Here is a 14,742-nt window from a genome sequence, read left to right on the forward strand (position 1 = left end):
CTGAAGCCCAAAGGCAAGTGCAACTCCTGGTATGACTCAGACCTCATCACCCTAAAACGCAAGTGCAGGGTGGCCGAGAAGAAATGGGGCGATTCATGTACATCCTCTGACAAACTGGCCCACCGCCTGCTCCAAAGGCAATACCGGCTCTCTGTCCTAACCAAGAAGAGAGCCCATATCCAAGCCCACGTCTCTGCGGCCTCTAACAACTCGGCTGAACTCTAAAATCTGCAAGGAACTGGCCAATCCTGCCGCAGTCTCTACCTCTCCTGTCCCTTACCAGGCCGTCTGCATGACACTGGCTTCTCACTTCATCTCTAAAACTCAGGAAATCCTGTCCTCACCCTACTCATCTCCCTGCTCTTCCTCTGGTCCCTTTGCAGCCACCCCTCCTCCCTCCTCTGCCTTTCCCCTGTTCTCTGCAGATGAGGTTTCTAGACAAGTCCAATCTATGAAAGTCTCGTCAAAACAGGTTCACCCCGTTCCTCCAAAAACCATCAAGGACCACATTGACACCGTGGCTCCTGCCCTGGCTGACTTCTGCAACCACTCCTTCGCCACTGGAGTCTTCCCATCCCCCCTAAAGCAGTTCCTTGTGCACCCTCTTCTTAAGAAACCCTCTGCCGATCCCTCCTGCCCGGCCAACTATCGCCCAATCTCCATCACTCCCTTCCTGGGCAAGCTCCTGGAGAAACTGGCCATCTCTCAGCTTAATCTCCACACTGAATCTATTGGTTGTCTTCAAGACCATCAGTCTGGCTTCAGAGCAGCCAGAAGCATGGAATCTGCTCTCCTGAACATCCGTGAAGACCTGCTCTCAAACCTTGACTCTAACACCCCCTGTGTCCTCATCTTGTTTGATCTCTCCTCTGCCTTTGACACGGTCAACCATTCCATCCTGCTAAAGTGTCTCTGTGATAACCTAGGTATCACCGGTCAGGCCCTGGCTGTCTTCTTTCCTCTCTTACCGACCCTCCAAGGTCCAACTTGGATCCTTCCTCTCTGCTATCTTCTTCGCTATCTGTGGTGTCTCCCAAGGGTCTAACCTCTCTCCCTGGCTGTTACACCAATACCTGGCACTCCTTGCCCACTGCATCGCCGCTCTCTGCCCCAACTTTCAGTGCTATGCGGATGACCCCCAGCTCATTTTCAGGCTACGCTCGGCCTCCTCCTCTCCTTCCCTTATCTCTGACTGTCTGCTATCCAGGATTGGTGTGCCGCCAATGACCACTGCCTTAATGGCAGTAAGACTGAGAATCTCCTCATCGGCACACCCGCAACCTCCTTTCCTGCAGCTTTCTGGCTGTCCTCTCTTGGCCCTCTTCCTGCTCCCACCGGCAAGGCTAAAAACCTTGCGGTCATCTTCGACTCCACACACTCCTCTCCTCATATCTCCGATGTCTCTAGTGTCTCTAAGAAGTCACACTACTGCACCTCCTCAGGAGACATTCTTCCTTTCCGCTCCTTCCCCCAGAAGCTCACCGTCTCCAGAGCTCTGGTTCTCTCCAAGCTGGACTACTGCAACAGCCTCTTTCTAAATCTGCCTGCTTCTACTCTCCGCCCTCTGCAACTCATCCAAAACAGGACTGCGAGACTTAGCCTTGGCCTCAAGCCCAGGGATTGCATCTCTCCAAGAATGAAATCTCTGCACTGGCTTTCAGTGGCTGCGAGGATTATGTTCAAAGCACTTTGCATCGTCAACAAGGCCTTCTGGGGCCTGAGGCCTCAATACCTTCAGCTATCTCTTCCTAAATATCTTCCTTCTCGAGCCCTTCGCTCATCCGCCTCCAACTCCCTCAGGGTCAGTCACTTCTCCAAGCAGCGAGTTGGGGGTAGATCTCTTTCCTCGGCAGGTACCTCCCTCTGGAACAGCCTCCCTGCTTCCCTTAAACTTGAGGCGAACCATCTGCGGTTCCAGAAGCACCTCAAAACCTTTCTCTTTGCTTCTGCTTTTTCTCGTCCTCTCCTTTGCCGACGACCTGGCTGTAACCAGAACTGCACTGGCTACCTGGACACCCTCTGATCTCAGGCCCAGGCCCCTCCCCCGCCAACGTCAAAACACCTGCACTGCCCGCCTGGCCACCCCGCACTTGGGGACTGTTTGTATCCCTACAGTCCCCCTACCAGGCTGTGACACCTAATGTCTACACTTAACCTGCACTTGCCACATGCTGGCTGTTACTTATTATCTTTTCCCATGTACTGCACTATCCATGCCCACTCCCCACGCACTATCTGAATGACACCTGGCCCAGTAGGATCGTTGTCTGTCCTCCCTCTGTTCCCCTGCCTTGCCTCGTCGCACCTTGAAACACTTGTGTATAGGCGTGCTATAAATGCCATATCATAGATCATATCATGCCAGACCCCATGCTGGAGAAATAAAAGTACATTTAGCATTTTTTTAACTGAATAAAATATAGATTTCACTTCTATCCCTACCTAATTAAGCAGTTAAAAATGTTCCCCGTCAGGATTTACCACAATCATTTTATAATGAATATCTAACAATTACCTAGTCCTTCAGTTTAAATGAAGTAAGAAAACAGTTGTTTACAATCTACATAATTTGTCACAGTAGAGTCCCAGAATAGATTTTGATGACTGCAACAGATGCTTGTGAACATTTGAGTATTCCATGGGTCTTATACGGTTCCTCAATGGTTTTCTTTCCTCTGAGAAACACAGCCCAGAGTCTCGGTTCTCTAAATGTTGGTGTGTATGAGAGAGCTTGGTTCAACACCTACCTAGTTTAACATTTGGGGGGGGTCGGGGAGAGGGTGTCTTTTTGTATGATGTGAAGATCATAACACCTTTTCAAGTTATTAAACATGTGAAAATGTTTGGATGCCAATATTGACTATTGTCTTTCTTCCTTATAATGATGGCTAAACTTATGGGGTCTTGACCTCTTCGAAATTTATAATTAAAGAAAGGCTTGACCACATATTGCAAATTCTAGCCCCCGCCCGCCCCCCCTTGGTGGTCCTTCACTGTGTGGGAGACAGGTTGGAGCAATCAGATAAATGTGGCACAGTCTGCTCCACCTACCGCTGCTAAATATCAGTTCTATACTGGTGTCTACCATTAGGGGATGCTCTTGCAGGAAGTCAAACCAGGATTTGCCTTCATAGTGACTCGTTCAAAAGTGTGTATTACAATGTTACAGTCCCGGACAACAGGTTGCAGAGTCTGCACTGTGCTGCTAAATCAAGTGTTGCTGTGGCCATGGCCATGGCACAGGTTCTGCCATCTTGGTTTTATTGGCGGGGTATGCTGCATCGGAAGTGGTACCGGTTTTGGGATTTGGAGGGTAACTGTAATTTGTTTACTGGGGAACCTCCAACCAAGACCACTAGCAGCCTTACCAGAGCACTGTTTCTAACAGTTGTCACATCTTTGCAGCTTTATGTTCATCTGCCTGACATGACTAGCTCTTATGTGCTGCTTATATCATTCCTGCAATAGCTCATCTGTTTGCAGCATCCATCAATAGTTGTCCAAAGAAATCCCCTTGGTAGTAACTATCCTACACCATCTACTCAATGGTGAGGTGTAATGTAAGCTTGTGAACTAATCTTAAAAGTTAAAGGAAGCATTTTATGTTTCTTTTTCATTATGGACTATTACAAACTTGTCTTTTCCTATTGCATTTCTGTGTTTGATTTAGATTCACCATATCTTTCACTATTGTACGAAAGTATAGAATTATAGCTAAAGCGACACACAAGCATCACAGAATATTATTTGAACTGAGGAGCTGGCTGAATGTTATGGATGTGTACTTGCACTACTTTGATGGCTCTTTAGTGTCAACTGATGATAAAGTCCAGCAACCCTGGTCCCTGCTGGGAAAGTAGAATACAGGAGGGGCAGCAGCTGCCTAAAAAGGTAGTGGCACAGCAGTGTCATAGAAGAAAGCAGGAGCAATGTTTTAGCCCAACTACTTTTTTGTTAACATCTGCATTGCACAAACGATCTACCAGTTACAAAGGTCTGCTTTCTTATATTTTAAAAAAAAAAGGCCAGCTGCCAATGTTTCCTACTTACATAGTGGCGGCAAAAGTCTAAATACTGTTATGCAGACTTATTTTATTGTTGGAGTATATTAAATAACTATTTGGAGTGTTTTGGTAGGAACTATTGTAATGTTATGTTGCATTGCACCAGTGGAACCATTTTTGTTTTCCAGACCATGGTTGGGATAAACAATGAGTCAGTACAGAATACAGGCTAATGCATCAGCAAACCAAGCACAACAGGCTGCCACACAAGTCACTTTTTCACTGATCAGCCGGTCATGAAGCTTCCAGTTTCCCAGCAAAAAAGAAACCAAATCAGAAGAGCATTTCCGCAGAGGTTTATTAGTGAATGTATAGGTCTGACCCATAAGTGGAAAACGTAAAGAGGAAAACTTCAACAAGAATGTCTCCGATATCCCCTGTGACAGGGTCAAGGAGAGGGAAGGCAGGGATGCCTCAAACGTGGGCCTGAGGCTCACCAGACCCAGACCAGTCCAACATGCATACATTGGACTTCACAAATGTCATCCATAGAACCACTCTTATCACGCAATGACTCAGAGTACATTTTCTGGCCACTGTTTGCTTTCCTGTTGTTGAACTGTCTCACAGTGCACCTGGGAGCAACTAAGAAAACCCAGACCGTAGCCACAGGAACAAAATCAAGAACAGCCAGGCAATAGACTGGAAATGTCCTTGCTAAACAGAAATAACACATCCAAAGCATAACCTGCCAACCCCACATGGAAAGCACAGGGTGGGTTTGACATAAGATCAACTGGGAGTAAGTAGAGTGCAGGGTGACAGGATATTGACAAAACCTCCCCAAACCGAATTGGCAACAAAACTCGCCAGCACCTGAGAAAAGCCACAGAAAGAACAAGTCCACAGAATCAGAGACTGCAAATATAACTGTGCTGGTAAAGGGAGAGAGGCTTAGTTTAAAAAAAAAAAAATGTAAAAGCTGCACGCCTGTGTAACGACGGCATCGCTAGGGTAAAGAAGGGCACAGATTGGTTGTTAGAGTCATGTGAGAGCTGCAGCCAATGAAAGAGCAGGACCACAGTCTAAACAGTGAAAGAAGGAGAGAGGTCAGGAGGTGTAAAGGATGATCAAGAGACTGGGCGAGGGTGGACAGAGGAGCAGAGCCCTGAAGAGTTGGTGGCAGAATTGGAGCAGAGTGCAGGAGAGGCATGCCAGAGAGCAAGAAAGAGACAGACAGACAGCAAGTAAAGGAAAGGAAGGAAAGGGGCTAAAGGTTTAGGGGGAAAAGAATGGACATGAGAGCGTGTATGGCGGGTGGGTGTCGAGGGAGTAAAAACAGTAGCGGGAGTGGTGGGGACAGCCCTACAGATAAGGGGTGTATCTGTCAAATTTACTCCCAAAAATTTAAATAGGGAGTACACATACTCCCAACAAAAAATAGGACAAAGACATGCAGAATTGTCCAACCCTGCTTTCACCCTCCCAGTTCCATGGATAGGTTTGGACCAGTAGTCCACGTAGTTCCACAGGAGGAAACTATTTTAATTGACTGATTGGAAGAAGTAAAAATGTATCCTTTAAATGTGCATGAATAACTGGGTGCAAAGTAATACATATTACAAAAACATTTCAGTTGTTCAGTTAAAACATTTACTAGCTTATAAAAATAGTCAGATTGGGAACTGGACTGGACTCCTTAAAAAATAATTTTACTCCCAACTTTAAAAATAGGGTGTAAAAAACTTCCACTTCCAAATCTGATCTGAAGCACTGGGTGGGGAGGATGGAGGAAAGCAGCCTGGGGTGAAGGTAGTGGTATGGATAGGCAGAGAGCATGTAGTAGGGCTTTGATATGGAAGAGGAGTGTAATGAACAGTGAGAAGAGGGGTGCAGTGAGAGGTGGGGAAAAGGATGTAATAACACAAGTAATGAGAGGAGGAGAATACTGGTTAGAGAAGGAGAGAGGGTGTGTGAAGACCGGAGGAGGCAGAAAGGGAGAGACAGCAGGATGGGAGAAGGTGTTTCTACCTTCCATGTGACAAGCTGACTAGCTGCAGATCCAACATCCTCCCGAGTGTTAGGCATGATTGTTTGCAGTACCCTTTGGGTGCACTACAACAACCCTGACCTCCTGGCAATAGAAACCCAACCTTTGGTATAGGTCTGTACTACACAGGTTGGTAGCGTGTTGAGCAGACAGGCTTATCTCAAAAGGGATCAATGTGAGCTGTAGGGTTATTACACAGATTCACAGTGACAAGTATTCAAATAAACACTTACACACGTGGTTTCTTGAATAAACAATTAATTTATCAGTCAGAGTAATCCTTCTTCAGAAGGGAGCAATATAACATTAACACTCAAATATACTTCACAAAACACACACTCTAATATCTCTAAATCAGTGAGTACCCTTTTGCGATGGCCCACAGCCACAACCTACACCCTTAGGTGACTTCAATAGCTAGGGTGTTGGGAACATTAATATAACTCAGTTGCATTTAGAATCATTTAAGAGTAAGCCAAAAGAAAAGTTATTAGAACATACAAAAGACCACAAATATTCTTAAGCAGGCAATTACTTTCAGATCCCCCAATAATAGTTATTCAGTGGAACAGGCTAAGCCAAAGTCAATGGGCAAAACTCTATCCCATGAGCTGAAGCACTTCTTTGCAGGCAAGTAAGAAAAGTCTTTGCACAAAGTTTCAGAAGTTTTTGAAGCAAAAGAAGAATCAATGTAGGGCCACCAACTGCTTAGACTTGTGAGTAGTAGAAGATGCAAGCAACTCTACAGCAAGAGGTAAGTTCTCTCAGACGTTTACAGTACCTTTGTATTGAAGAAAAAGTGCAGCATATGACTTCTGTCCCTAAGGATCTCTGCAGATCTCACTGTTCCTGTGCCTCAGTCGTGGGGAGAAGAGGGAGGCCTTCTGGGGACTCCTGCACTGCAATGGGAAGGTCACCGCTCGCAACCAACAATATTCAAACAAGTGGCTGTTCGGTTTTTCAGCTCCTCGCGTCTACCGCAAATAGCAACACCACGGTTCCCGGCTGTCGTGATGGGCTTTCCTTGCTTCTTGGGTCCCGCACTCTGTTGAGAGGGCTCAGGCTCGGTCAGTCCTGCTTCCTGGGAGCCCGGAGGATCTTCCTGCACCTCTTGGCCAGCTTAAAAGCAACGCACACAATCTGGTGTTCCTCTCCCTGGCGTTTCGGTTTCCAGCAGCAACTCAGAGGAAATACAACCAATTCTGAGAGAATATCCAGGAGGGTTACTTTGGAGTTGATTGGTCCCACCAACCAAGGGGAGAAGTCGTCCTTGCAGGGGCTTCTCTGTCGATTCGAATTTGGAGTTTCAGCACAGCAGCAGGGCTTCACCAGGCAAACCAACGGTTCAGGAGTTGCAGCAGGCGTCCTCTTTAAGTTCTTCTTTGGTTCCTTCGTCCAGTGGTCGACTGCCTTCCAAGCCAAAAGCCTTGCCTTTTATTCAGTTCTCTCCCATTCATTCCAGCCCAGCTGTCAGTCACCCAGCACGGTGGCTGTCCTTGCCAGACAGTCCGTCTGCCAATCACTACAGAGTGCATTTGGGTCTCCTAAGAGACTAGGCACAGGGAGTTTCGGGCACCTGCCTCACTTCCTGCCCACCCCAGACACCCTGGAGCCAGAGGTAGGCTTCACTCGTGAATCCCGCCAAAGGCAAAGCGAACAAAGAGACCAAACCTGGTTTGGCGCGCAGAGTAAATCTCAAGAAGGACCTTCCCACAAAGAAATGGAGAAAAATGAAGACCGGGGCCATTTTGACAAAAATGCCACCCTTGGATGCTTTACTGCAGATGCAAACGCAGCTTGCAGTAAATGCACACCACGTTAGTTAAAAGTAAACCACTGCCACCAACCATTCAATGAGGAAAGGGTAACATAAAAATGTTACATGAGAAGCTAGACAAAGGGGATACTAAGTAACCCCGCCAGCCCCCTATTCTAACAGTGTGTGCTGGGTCTAGAAAGTTAAGTAAAGTAAATTTCACTTTACTGCTCTGGGAAACCGTTGTTTATCTCAGAGAAGGTTTAAACCTTGGCAAACCTGAAAGACTCCCCTGTGTCACTGCACTGAAGGTTCTGTGTGAATGTAAAATATGCCGCCTATGGAGTTTGTCAGGCTCCACAACCAAAAGAAATAGTGTTCAAAACCACATTAAAATACAGTATATTATATCTTCCCCATGGAAGATGAGAATGAGTAAATTGAGTAATGTGGACTGTTGTTGGAACTGTAATAGGGAGGTGGGCACTACACTCCACATGTTGTGGTTATGCGGTAAAATACAATTATTATGGGATGGTGTTTTCCAGAGGATGGAGTTGGTTCTGGATCTTTCTATACCCAGAGATCCACTTGTTGCTGTGTTAGGTTTATTGCTTTCAAATATTGGTTTAACTACAAGTAAACTGTTTTGGATATATAGAGCTCTTTTGCTAGCCAAGAAGCAGATTTTGAAATTTTAGAAAAGTGATACCTCTCCCAACATTGATGACTGGCTGCAGAGTTTGTCCCTTTTGTCCAAGAGGGAGAAAATATCCTTTAAAGCAAAAGATCAGCTTGATAAATATGAGAGGATGTGGGTTGCATTTAATGATCTCTATGCTTAAAATATTTGATTGTGTTCTAGGTTTCTTATTTTGCTTTGTTTTTGTATTTTATTTCTTTCCTTTACCTTCTGTCACCTTACTCCCTGTATTCAGTTCCCCTCTGTTACTTCTTAAAGATTTATTTAGGAAATTATGGGTGAATAAGTATCACCTTGTGCATTTGAGATATTGTATTATTTTCTATTGCTTCTGTAAAGTTCTAAATGTATAAATAAAGTTTTGAAAGAAAAAAAATACATGAGAGAGTGTGAAAAAGGGTTTCACTCTCTCCAGGTTGAAAAGATCCAGTCCTCAAAATCCAGCAAAGTTGCTGGGGGTCTCTAAAGTGGAGGGAATTAGCACATTTCTGAGAATTCTCCCCAACACAGATGACTCAGCAGCTGTTGCTGACGTTCTCCACCTTGTGGAGGGGGACCTCACCCATGGCAGTTGCGTCACCATCATGGATCCTCTTAAGGCGGTTCGTTAGGGCGTCCATCGCCCGGGCACCCTTTTCAAAGGACAGAGCTTCTAAGGGATCAGCCCCTTCCAGTTTGCCACTGTGCGCTCCTGGCTTGCAACGTTTCACATTCTCGTATACATTTTACAGTTTTGTTTACACTGATCATTACTCGCAATTTTACTTTACTACATTTCCCTCTGTTGCTCTGCTCTATGAATATACCAGTCCATACTTCCCCTTCCAGATTCAAACGTCATTTTCGCCAACCTTCACATTGGTATTTATCTTGTACACCTACCTAGGAGTCTCCCCTATCCTCATGGAAGACCATCCCATTGTTTCTAAAAAAACAACTTGGTTCTGGTTCTTTACTATTCTCTTAACTTTGATTTCTTTTGCATTACTCAATCTTGGCTCTGCGACTTTAATACTGCTACCCATGCTGCTCTAACTTACACCCATTCCTCTTTCTCACATTCACCTCGCTTGACTCGTTCTGGCGGTGGGAACGGTGTTCGATTCTACTCTTGCTGGTCTCTCGGTTCCCTTCCACATTCCCTCCTTTCTTTTTCGTCTTTTGAATTGCATGCCCCTTTCATTCTCTTCTCCGCCCTTTTTACTACTCTGGTTATTTCTCGCCCCCAGTCGCATCTTGGCTCTTTCTATGGTTAATACGTAATTAGTAAGCATTTCAAACACATTTTCTGTCCAAGCAACCAACTGAAGGTCATCTACGTCTCATTGAAAATTACCCAGCTCAAAAAACATGTTGGATCAAATCCAAGTAAAGTTAAGCTGACCACTTGAGTCACGAAAAGCATATTTGTCATACAACATGCACAATCTGAATGCAAAAGCACCTATCACAGAATATGGTATGTACTGTAACCCAAAAATGAAAAGCATTCTGGAAATATATAAGCAGTTAAACACATTTTCTGCTATTATCACAAACAGTTTGTAGTGTTCAGTCAATTTAATGAAACATACAGATGAATTGACATCTTCCTTTTCATGAACTGCTCAGACAACCATAAACACATGGAAAGTAAGTATATAACGTTTAACAATAGGGGGAATAAAAAGATATGAGACGATAGAAAAAACAGGGAAAGGGGAGACTAAAGATATGGCAGGGATATTGGGGTTCCAATGCCATATCTTAAAACCCCCTTTTGTACAGGGCTTTCTACTGCTCATCACTGCTTTTTACATGCTCTCCAGGTTCTCTGGCAGATCTGAAAAAGGGGGTAGTGTGTTAAGTTAGTTGCGACAGAGAAGGTGAAGGATAGCTTTGCTGTGGTGCAAAAATGCATGCAGCTCGTAAGCATCCGGGCACTGAGTCAGTTTCTAGGCCATCTGTGTCGCAGAGAAAAGTAACCCTCACCACCACCACAGAAACAGAACTCTACACAAAAGAAAATCATTCAATTCTTCAATAAGTTAAAGAGGTCAATAAAGGATAATTTCAGGCAACTCATTAAGTTGTCATTGTGACATAAAACCATAGATTACAGGCAAGGCACAGGCTACAAACACAAGTTAAAATGGAGTACAACATGTGCAATAAGAAGAATGAAGAAATGTACCTCTACTAACAGCCGAGTAAGTTTTTCTTCTCCACTGTATACAGTTCCGGATACCTTGCCACTTTTCCAATTTACATTATCTGAAAAACAAAACCATGAAACAGTTATCACATAACAGTGCACCCTGGTAGACAGAGCCCATGAAAAGGCACAAAATAAATCGGTCATTAAAGACATTGGCATTTTCTAAAGAGTATGCAAACCAATCAGTCCAGGGTTAAACCAAATGAAATAATATTGTACTATCAGTATGTATTCACCATTGTTTTAGGAGTTTCAGGTAGTAGATTGTAAAGCAGACCAAGGTATTATTCATAAAGACAACTGGAGTCTCAACATACTCGGGATACCGTTCCTTAAGTTCTTTTCTCTTTTAGGCATTGGCAACCAACTTATGATCTCTTCTGTGACGTTTACATTGGTAAAGGCAGCTGATGCAAGGAGACTAATTAGAAGGAACTGAGATTTTTGATTTTTTTTTTTAAAGCGCTCGCACAGCCTGCGGGCATCGTGGTGCTGTTACAGGATTTTTATTTTTGCATAATTATATATTTTTTCGTAGTTGCGTATTTAACATGCTCAAATACCCAGGGGTTGCTAAGCGCGGACCCGGGGATCAAACCGGTGTTGCTTCATGCCATCTTGCTTCCAAGGCGAACACGTTGCCGCTGAGCTATGCTCCCTCCACGTGGACATGCAACACCAAGTTGACATGTACGCTTCTTATGACTCATACACACAAGGGTGAACCAAAAACGCTTGCCACCCACAAAAATTGGTTTCAAAAAGGTACACAATGACTATACATACGTATATCCGATTTCAGAAACTGACGTTTTTCTGCCCAAGGAAAAACTTTACCCTAGTTACATGCAAAATTGCACTCGTCATGCTGCAATGTTTTTCTGGTATGTCACCAAGGTTGACACTAGGGCAAACTTTGCCTAGTGCTAATACCATGAAAGGAACAAGTTACTTACCTGTAACTGTTGTTCTCCAGCATGAGTCTGGCATGGATTCACATGCTCATGAATAAAGAATACATAGCAGCACACACATGCACAACCACGGGAGGTGGCAAGGCTCAACATTAAGCATCTCTTACCTCCTCACCAGGCTCACCTTCAAGTGAACAGATGGCGCAGCACTGCTTGGCCGACTCTGGACAACTATGGAATCCCTGTCGACGCAGTAGAACTTCGTGAAGGTGTGCGTTGATCTTCACGTAGAAGCCCTGCAGATGTCCAGCAGGGGCACACCAGACAGGAACGCTGTAGTTGCAGCAATCTCTAAGGTCGAGTGGGCTCTCGGATGGCTAGGCAGCGGTTGGTTTGCCAACCGGTGACTATGGGTGATGCAGCCAGAGAGCCACCTGGAAATGGAAGCCTTGGAGAGGGCCTTCCCTTGGTTCACAGGGTCCAAGTTCACAAACAGCTGTAACGTCTTCCGAAAACTCTTCTTGCGGTCCACGTAGAACTTCAGCGCTCTAGCCACATCCAGCGAGTGCAAAGTCCTCTCAGCCGGCGATGAAGGCGACAGGAAGAAAACAGGTAACACCAAGGGCTCTTTGAGATGAAAGTCCGACGGCACCTTGGGTATGAAGGAGGGATGCACCCGTAGCACTACCCTTGTCTCCTGAAATTTAAGTACAGTGGTTTACAAGAGAGGGCCTGGATCTCTCCCACTCGTCATGCGGCAGTGAAGGCCACAAGAAACGCTGTCTTCCACGATAAGAATTTCAATGTCGCCGAATGCATAGGCTCGAACGGTGGACCCATGAGTCTAGTCAGTACCACATTGAGCTCCCACGCCAGGGCCGGAGCCTTCACCGGCAGGAACGAACGGAAAAGTCCTTTGATGAACTCCTTGACCAGGCTGTGTGACCACAGCGATGACCATCCCAGAGTTCTGGTGTAGCGGGAGATAACCGACAGAGGAACCTTGATGGAAGCATGCGCCAGTCCTGCTTCGGACAGTGACAGCAAATCCGGCAGCACCTGAGGCGCCGTAATACGTAGAGGGTCAATCATCTGTGCACTGCACCAGATGGCGAACCTCTTCCACTTATGTCCGTAGTATTTCAGTGTAGACGAAGCCCTGGCCTTGGCAACTACCTCCTGGCAGTCTGCCGGGATCTCATATCCTCCAAACTCTACCGCTGCATGAGCCAGGCCTGCAAGTTCAACGACCCTATGGTGTGATGGAAGATCTGCGACCGTCGGGAGCATGCCTGGAGGGGACGCTGACAAGTCCAGAAGGTCCGGCTACCATATCTGTCTCGGCCACGTGGGTGCGATGAGGATCATCCTGCACCGGGACCGTCTGAGTTGATTGATGAGTCGCAGAAGCAACAGCAATAGGGAGAGGGGGAGGAGACGCATAGAGAAAGAGGCCGTCCCAGGGAAAGGAGAATGCATCCCCCATGCTCCCCGGCTGGGGAAACCTGCAGGCGAACCTCCATCACTTGCTGTTCATCGCCATCGCAAACAGATCGATGTGGGGATTGCCCCATCGTCGGAACAGAAGATCTACTTGGTCCTGCCGGAGCTCCCACGTGTGGCACGAGTGCAGCTCCCTGCTGAGGGAATTGGCGATGATGTTATTCACTCCTGCCAGATGAAACGGGAGAACATTCCCTGGGAAATGGCTGAGTGCCATAGGTCCTGCGCGCCTCTGGAGAGTGCTGGGGATCAGGTGCCCCCCTGCTTCCGGGTGTAGAACATCGTGGTGGTGTTGTCCGTGAAGACCTATGTCACCTTGCCCTTGAGGGACGGAAGGAAAGACTTGAGGGCCCAAAACACTGCCCGTAGCTCCAGTACGTTGATATGCAACGACTTCTCCTCCAGTAGCCACAGGCCTCTTGCGTGGAGCCTTCTGGAGTGCGTGCCCCATCCCTCCAGGGAGGCGTCTGCCGTGACCGTCTCCTGATGAGGTGGGGCCTGGAAGTCCAGACACCCCACCATCTTATTGCTCGATGGAAATTCTCGTCGAGAGAGATCGTGTCCTCGAAGCTTCCCGATACCTAGATCCAACGGGTGTCCAGGAACTCTTGCAGCGGCCGCAGCCTGCACAGTCAAACGCGGTATATGCATGACGACATCATGCCGAGAAGGGACTTGATGGACCTCACCCTTGTGATCTTCAGGATCAACAGCCGTTGTACCTTGCCCATGATGGGTGCTATCCTCTCCTCAGACGGGGACGCCAGGCATGACAACGTGTCAAGCCGAGACCCCAGAAACAGTGTCTTGCGATGGCACCAAGCAAGACTTCGCATAGTTCACAGCGAACCCCAGCTCGACGGTTTCCACCGTGTGTGCGATGGCGATCTCCCTCGATTTCTCTCAGTATGGGTAAATGTGGATCCCTTGTAGACGCAGCTGCGCCACCACTGGCACCAGGCACTTGGTGAAAACCCTTGTCGCAGACTTCAATCTGAAGGGAAGGGCCTTGAACTGATAGTGTTGCCCTTGAACCACGAAGTGCAGAAACTTGCGGTGTCCCTTGTGAATGGGGATGTGAAAGTAGGGATCCTCCAAGTCCAGCGACGACAGGAAATCCCCTTCTTCCAGCTGTCGTAGCATGTGCTGAAGGGTGACGATCCGAAACTTCTGGGATCTGATGTACTTGTTCAGACGGCGAAGGCCCAGGATGGGCCTCCAACCGCCTGTCTTCTACTTGACGAGGAAGTACCGAGTGTACACTCCGGAGCCCCGCAGGATCTTTGAGACGAGCTCTATCGAGCCCTTCTTCAGCATGGTCCGCACCTCCAGCAGAAGCTGAGGGACGTGGATTTCCTGCCTGGCCATGGGTGGTATGTGACGACACTTTTGTTGGAATTCCAGAGTGTGTCCGTGGGCCAGAGGATCCAGTACCAAACGATTGGTGGACATGGACTTCTACATGCTGACTAAGTTCGCCAGCTTGCCTCCCGCCGAGCTGCGCGGACGGGGGCCCGACGTCACGGCCGGCTCATTCTTACTTTGCCGCCGAGGCACCGCCCTGGGGTCCTTTCTGACAACGGCAACAACCTCCTGACTTGCTATGGGCCTTGTA

At 46.9% G+C, this 14,742-nt stretch overlaps 1 protein-coding gene across 1 annotated transcript in view; it reads right to left on the reverse strand.

Annotated features, from left to right (window-relative positions):
• Positions 1-14,742, reverse strand: part of SGPL1 (sphingosine-1-phosphate lyase 1) — a 744,463-nt gene that overhangs the window by 552,675 nt on the left and 177,046 nt on the right. The window contains exon 5 of the mRNA XM_069610737.1: positions 10,687-10,766. Within this exon, the coding sequence (XP_069466838.1) occupies positions 10,687-10,766 (80 nt within the window). The remainder of the gene's footprint in view (positions 1-10,686; positions 10,767-14,742) is intronic.

This window comes from Ambystoma mexicanum, chromosome 8 (assembly GCF_040938575.1).
Source record: "Ambystoma mexicanum isolate Mex_15411 chromosome 8, UKY_AmexF1_1, whole genome shotgun sequence".
In the NCBI taxonomy this organism is placed as follows: Eukaryota; Metazoa; Chordata; class Amphibia; order Caudata; family Ambystomatidae; genus Ambystoma; species Ambystoma mexicanum.